Consider the following 7,431-nt stretch of genomic DNA (forward strand, 5'->3'; position numbering starts at 1 on the left):
ACAACTGTACTCGTTTTTTTACATAAACTGCTTTAAAATCATATCGCCCGTGCCCTTTGACCCATATCAAGGGAGTTACCCATACATAGTAATTTGTGGTTTACTAAAATTTGTGAAGGTATTTTAGATATCAGGGACACCTATAAAACGTTATTCACAACAAGCTAAAGGATTAAATTCGCCATAGGCAGTTTTTGTGCCTTTTTTAACTCAAATCGTACGCAAACATGTCAAAACTTAAGCGTATCGTCGACGAATCTCGGGAACATAAAACCAAACAGATAGATTTGAGCGATAGAGGAATTCAAAACATCAATGAAGTTCCAGGATTAAGTAAGATGCTTTGTTGTTAATGTAAACATTATTCCATTGATTTGTGTTAACACAAATTACCAACGTTACCATTACACTATTGACTTTACATATGTCCTCCTGAACCTTTTTTGTCAAAAGGATTTTTGTTTTTTTCTCTTTGGTTGCCCTTTTTACCTATCTGCTTTTTCTTGAGAAAAATAGTTACTCACTCGCAATATCCAATTTATCCATAGTAACCAATCTGGCTTATTTCTAACAATGTTTGTTATGGACCATTCTGGAAAGGATGGCCACAGATATCGACAAGATTTTGCAGGTTCACAGCTGATTAAATAGAGAAGACCAGGTGCAACTAAGGCCAAAATTGCACCTCACTTCTATAACAAATGGGAAAATCACATGCATATTCATTATTTTTGGGGGGGGGTTCAGGTTCAGTGTTTTGAAAGCAGCTTCAGTTGCCATACTTTACTTTCCATATGATGTTACAGATGTTTTGTTTCACCCATTTTTTTAATTAATGAAATATTGAATTAAAATGCATCATATTACTTTTGTTTTGCGTTAAAAACCTAACCATTACATTGCAACTTTATAGTGATGCTGGAGCACCTTACCCATTTGACAATGAGCCACAACAAACTGGCCGCTGTACCTCCGAGCATTGGTGAGCTTGTCAACCTACAACTTCTCAACCTCTTCAACAACATAATAGAAGAGCTGCCCACTTCACTCAGTGGAATGCAGAAGTTAAAGATTTTAAATTTGGGGTAAATAGTAGCTTTACTTGTTTGGTGAATAGAAATATACAAGATGCTGTTAGATATGTAGTTTTATTATTAAATAATTAAATGGAAATAGTTTAATCTCTTGGTCTGTTATAAAACACTGCCAGCTTTGCATAGCTTAACTACAGACTGGGACCTTTTCTATTATGTTTACTGCCCAAATTACCTACTTGTGTTATTTATGCCAAAGTGTTGAAAGCATCCATCCATTTCTATTGATGCATCACATTTCTTAGGAATTTGCTGCTTATTGTTAGGAATTTTGTTTGTAGTATACTTTATCTACTTTACAGTACTTATGTATATATTTTTATAATCACCCAAATTTGTGTTGTAAGGGGAATAAAATATGTATCAGATTTGCATAACATGTGTGATGTTTAATCTTGAGACTTGAAATTGTGTCTTAACCAATGGCCAACTGATATTAGTGATTTATCCCCGAATTTTGATGTGTAGTATAAATTTTATCTTAAAATTTTTTTTAGAAGTGCGTTTGTTAGTCCATTTATCGTTGGATGAGCTATAATGTTCACCCCTAAATCGTCATACACATTTTTATTTCTTTGCTTAGTATGAACCGACTGAGTCACCTTCCCAGAGGTTTTGGATCCTTTCCTGCACTTGAAATGCTTGACTTGTCGTACAACAATCTCAGTGAACAATCACTGCCTGCAAACTTCTTCTTTGTTAGTAAGTAAAATATAATGTAGCCGGTGGTGCTCAAATTAATTACAATAATTGGACAATGACACTTATTTCCGTTCATGATGAGTGTTTCGAAGAGTTTTGTTGTCACTATTAGTTTTTTGATGTGACAGAACCATGGCCTAATGGTTGATCAGATATTCCAATAAATATTGATTGACTTCTACTCTTTGTAAAAAAGTTTATATATATATATATATATATATATAATGCATGTATGAAGCCTTGATCATTATTTACCAATAAGATTTTTTGAAACAAAAATTGAGGGATTTGAATCAATAGAATGTTTGTCATTCTTAAAATCATAAATCGATATGTAGTAATGCTCTCTTACTTGCAGATACAATAAGAACACTCTATTTGTCTGACAATGATTTTGAAACCTTTCCATCTGACATTTCTAAACTAAAAGAATTACAAGTGGTAAGTTTTTGTTATATATATATATTATAAAATGTACTTATATATCTGTGGTAATATCAAACATTATAGTATATATATATTTGTTGTAAAAGCAAACGTCCTTGCTAATAATTTAATATAGTAAACAAACGTTAACTTAGATTGAATAACATGAATATTACTAAGATGCATTTTCCCATACCAATATACATTTTTCTATACAGAATTTTTGCATATTTGTCATGAAAATTTATCAATGCTACATTCAATTTCCTAAACATATTATCTTTAACCACTTTGAATGACAGTAATTAAAATTGTGTTGCTTTTTAGCTTTCATTTAGAGACAATGACCTCATATCACTGCCCAAAGAAGTTGGTGAACTTCGAAAATTGAAGGAGCTTCATATTCAGGGAAACAGACTCACAGTATTGCCACCAGAGTTAGGTAAGTTCTCTAAAGTTTCTACATTTTATGTGATGAAGTTACAAAGTATTTTAAAAAGATTTAAATGATTAAACTAAACAAAATGTAGTTGGATTTCCATGTTTAGAAAAAGTAGGTTTAGTTGAAAGGCTAAGATATAAACCAGGAAATTATACAAATTTGAAAACTCGATGTTGATATCAATTGTTGCTACTATTGATTGTCAGTTTTATTAAACTGACAAGGTTTGCATGTGATCGCCATTTGAATTGAGTAAATATGTTAAGATAAAAAAATGTTCCTAAATTGGGCATTAAAATCCTCCTATTAAATAGAGGGTCTATTAGAAGTTAGAGCTACAGATTCAAACATTGTCCAATAAAAAAAAATATATTATCATTAGTAATAAAGAGTAATTTTAAAAATGTGCTGGAAAAGCTTTATTTAAAATATTTGAGCCAGTGTGAGTCAGTATGGTTGTTGAAATTAGCCAAAGCATTACTTGTTATATTATCCAGAAGCTATAATATTATGTCAGATTAGTTTCCTAAGCATGTTTGTCAATACAACTCTTTAATGACAGTTCAATAGGACAGGAAATGGCGCAAAGCTTCTCCTCAACGTGTATGAAAGAACTATTTATAGAAGGGATCGGCAAGTTTTTGAGAAGCAAATTTTTTTAAGGCAATTGGGCTGGATGAATATGATATTTTTTGTAGAGCCTGATTTACAGCCCGATTAACGTTGTCTTATCAGGTTCAGTACCATGCATTGCTTATTCTAGTTTTGCAATGTTGAGGAAAAATGGAAAGTGACAGTTTAAAATGTAGCCAAGCAAGAAAAGAATGATCAGGAAAGAACTATGAAAACCAATCATAAACGAATGACAGTAAGATGTTTCTGTTTTTTAACGCTATTAAATATCGAAAATTTAAACAGGTATGACCTTTTTTCAGGCAACGTTGATTTGACGGCCGGCGCCAAAGGTGTTTTTAAGGCTGATCGTAATCCCTGGGTTCATCCAATACAGGAACAATTTGAACTTGGCAACACACACGTGTTCGACTACATCAGATCGGACACCTACAAATAGTGAGTGTCGCTTTTTTTTGATGCCACGATTTTTACTTTTTTTTGTTTTTCATTTTGGAGGTATTTGTTTTAGTACAAAGAATGATAAAACTGAAAAAAAATACTTCTGTATAAATATATATATGTTTATTAATACCACACCGTTGATACCTTCTTGGCAATTGCCTTTTTAGTTTCCCGATTAATTTTAACCTTTATGGCCCAATTTCGGTTCTCGAAATATAAGAAAACAATCTACTCACAAACGGCTTTTGTCCGACAATATGAAAAATATTATTGCATCAATGATTCCTCATACGACGTACTTCTGTCGTTTTTTTGCAATTTCGCAAAGTGGTGAGTTTTAAACTCACGAACTCGGCCATACCGGGCACGGGTTTCTAACCTGTCTTGCTTTCATTCTGATCGACTAATTCGGCTAGTTTGTCGATGGCTTCCGGTGTACTATGATGATACGCAAGCCGTTATCGTTGACCTAAAACGACTTCTGAAGGGCTGGATCACAGTGCTTTGACAATGTACACGTACGTGTATCTATTTTTGCATTTGACTTCCATAAACGCCGTACTTTTTCGTTGCAGCCTGTACGGTCGTCACGTGAATGCAGACCCGGAACCTCCACCAAAAAGCACCGATCGTAACAAGAAAATAAGTCGCAAGCCTCTTCACTCCAAAAAGTAGCTTATTTCACCTTACCAAACTAACCCTTACTTATGCCCAAAGTATTGCGACGGTTTGCAGTTACTAAGCAGCTTCTACATCGCGGAACACCTTAGCTCCCAAATAAAAAAAATAAAGTCAGGCTTAGCGAAACTATGGAAACTTATGTTTTTTCTCAACTTTTCTGGCAATGCTATAATCGTTATTCTGTCCAGTGTCGACGTCTTATCTTATAATCGACAGAGCTATTCGCGTTATAGTTATTTTCGAATTTATTGAGTTATACACGATATTTAATGTAATTAGCAACTTTGCTGTATTCCAACATGAAACACCTTTTTTGGCATTTTCATGTTTTACCATATCGTTGGATATTGTGCCACTAACAAACTTGGTTAACTATATTAATTGTTTTTAAATCGACTGCTTAGCAAATCAGTTAAATGAATAACTTTATGGTTTAAAACTTTTCTAGAAATGTAATAATCTCCGCTGCTAACTGTATATGTTAAACTGTCCAAACCGTTATTTTCTATTGCTTTGCGTTTTCTGTTAAATTTCGAATTTGTTGATTTCTACGCGATATTTAGCCTAACATTGTTGTAGTGCTCCTCAATGACCGAATAAGTTTCATAAATTGCTAGCTACCTTGTGTGTTACCCAGGTATCGTTGCCAAAAAGTGTACTATTCTCTAAAAATAAAAACGGAAAGGATAGTTTGCAGACATTTTAAAAGATTTTATGTCCGGTTTTGTCGCTATCACAACATTATGCTGGTAAAATTCCAAAAATGGGGCCTTTTTCCAAATGAAATAAGTCCGTAATACAAGGGATTTTACTCATAAATTGTACACAGAATGCCTATATCACTTATATGACCGTTTCTTTTTACGTTTTTACATTTAACATTATATAGCCCAACAGCTGCTAACTGTTACTGACGCGAATATGTAAAATTGCTCATTTTTCGTTTATCTTTATTAAGTTACAGACGTGTGTTCGTAAATGCGATAACCAACGCTTTTTTATAAATCAAAATATAGTGGCGAAGACGTCTATATGCGTAATACCGTTGTAATGAAAATCATGTTCCGAAATGGTGTTTTAATGTCGTAAGAGTTTTTTAAAGCTCCACACTCAAACAAAAATCGTGGATTTGACCGAAAATTGCATGTCTGTAAATATAATGCGCCAATCTTACTTCTAAACTTCCGAATTTGCTACATATTACCGCTAATGCCCGTACGTTTTAAATATTTTTTTTTAAATTCGCCTGCATGGCAATCCACAAGGTTTGCCGAAAATTAAACAAAAATCAATAAAATAGTCATTTTTCGTTGTTTGTAACAAAAAAATCGTCATTGCCGTGCCGTCAGTGCAGTATTATGCTTTCACTTGGCACGTTTGTCTTACTAACTAACACCAAACCCCACTATATATCCGCTAACCACTTAGCCCTATGTAACAACATATAACCTTAGTTTATTCGCATATACTCGCTTTTCTCTTTGTTTTGCATATTTTGTAGGCTGGTTTTTTGCATATTGTGACCAATTTTTTCTCGTTGTATAGCACATCAACACAAGCCAGTGGTTTTCAAACTGGGTTTCGTGAGGAAGTTTTAAAAGGCCCGTTGCCAAACTAAGTACTGATTTGGGGTACAAGATTCAAAAGGTTATTAGTACAATGTATTAAAGCCCTGACACACAACAAGTAGAAAGCATATTGTGAACGTTTCAAAAAAAAATCTTAGGATATTGACTGGAGGTTTTATTAAGTAACAGAAATGTAAAAGAAATAAAATATTCGAAAACGTAACCTTCAAAATGCTACTATACTTCTATATAGGCTTTGGTATTCATTCTACGTCTTACTACTACCTCCAGCCGTTAACTGTCTTCTTTAAAAAATAGACGTCTCTAATTATGTCACGAAAGCTAAATAGGGTTATTCGGGTGATAAAGTTCGACAACCACTGCCTTAAAGCTAGTAAAAGCACTACACTTAAATTAGACTTGTTCTTAACCTTCTGTACGAAAATGCACCGCTTTTTATTTGCAACGAGCTTTAAAAGTGTAAAATGTTCTATGATATCGTTAATCGTGTTGGAATATTTTCGCCTATTATACTCACGGTATAAACGTTGATCGTGTGATTAATTAATTCTGATGTTCCATTAGAACTATAGACGGTAGCACCAAAAGTAGGCAGTTAAAACGAACAAGGAACACGCTATGAGCTTAGAAACATTTTTAATTTCAGATGTGTACTTGCCAGTTAACCTATACTTCGGTGGTATGACATTGTCTGCTGCTGTGTTAAAAATTGTCTATTCACAATTACATTTAGGGAATAAACAGAAATTTACCGTCCTGGTTGTATACTTTGTCATTTTACCTTTTAACTTGGGATTCAGTCACCCCTAAAAAAACGTATTTATCCACATTAACATGTTAAGTGTGCTAAAGTTTTTCTTTGAGGTTCAATAGTTATTTTTTTAGTTTACCTGCCCTCCGCCTGTTTATGTGATTAGTTTTAATGTGGTATTTTTGTTGTTCTTCATATGTCTACGTCGCTTGTGGTCTTTATAAACCCAACTGTTTATATATCTATGAAACTTAAATATTTTATTGAAATATCTTGGCATAAAATAATCGACTTGCTTGAAGCAGGTGTTCTTAAACTGAGATCCGTCAGCCCCCTGGGGGAACGTGAACTAGTTTTGCGGGTCCACGAAGGCCTATCAAAATCTCGGTGTAGCCTATATTTAAAAATAGGAAATCATTTTACAAAAAGGCGGAGTTAAAAGAAAAATTCAACGCTCTGGCGACTTATTGTTAAATGTATTCAGACTTGCTTATAAAATTTACATTTGTTTGACTGTAAATAGCGTGTTTCTTAAGTCTACTGGTTTTTATAGCATCAATTTATGTTGACATCCCTAAAATAGTCATGCCGACGCTGGTCTACATGAACCAAAACATTTTTAGTTAGTCTGCGTTCAAAATAGTTTTAAGAACTCCTGGATTAAAGTGA

The 7,431-nt window shown here is 33.6% G+C and overlaps 1 protein-coding gene across 1 annotated transcript; it reads left to right on the forward strand.

The window, feature by feature from the left end:
• The first annotated feature begins 109 nt into the window (after positions 1–109).
• LOC146169868 (ras suppressor protein 1-like) lies at positions 110–6,537 on the forward strand. The gene is made up of 7 exons (XM_083380559.1): positions 110–333; positions 914–1,085; positions 1,678–1,796; positions 2,155–2,237; positions 2,550–2,664; positions 3,600–3,735; positions 4,317–6,537. The coding sequence occupies exons 1-7, from the start codon at positions 228–230 to the stop codon at positions 4,414–4,416; spliced, it is 831 nt and encodes a 276-aa protein (XP_083236685.1). The 5' UTR covers positions 110–227; the 3' UTR covers positions 4,417–6,537.
• Positions 6,538–7,431: the final 894 nt, after the last annotated feature.

Source organism: Ascidiella aspersa, chromosome 1, assembly GCF_963924565.1.
Source record: "Ascidiella aspersa chromosome 1, kaAscAspe10.2, whole genome shotgun sequence".
Classification (NCBI taxonomy): Eukaryota; Metazoa; Chordata; class Ascidiacea; order Phlebobranchia; family Ascidiidae; genus Ascidiella; species Ascidiella aspersa.

What these genes read in the sequence shown, in the direction of transcription:
- LOC146169868 (XM_083380559.1), top strand. Translation starts at nt 228, where the DNA reads ATGTCAAAACTTAAGCGTATCGTCGACGAATCTCGGGAACATAAAACC. An exon ending in TGCAAACTTCTTCTTTGTTA is followed by an intron (nt 1,797 to 2,154) that starts GTAAGTAAAATA and finishes TCTTACTTGCAG; the next exon opens with ATACAATAAGAACACTCTAT. An exon ending in AGTATTGCCACCAGAGTTAG is followed by an intron (nt 2,665 to 3,599) that starts GTAAGTTCTCTA and finishes ACCTTTTTTCAG; the next exon opens with GCAACGTTGATTTGACGGCC.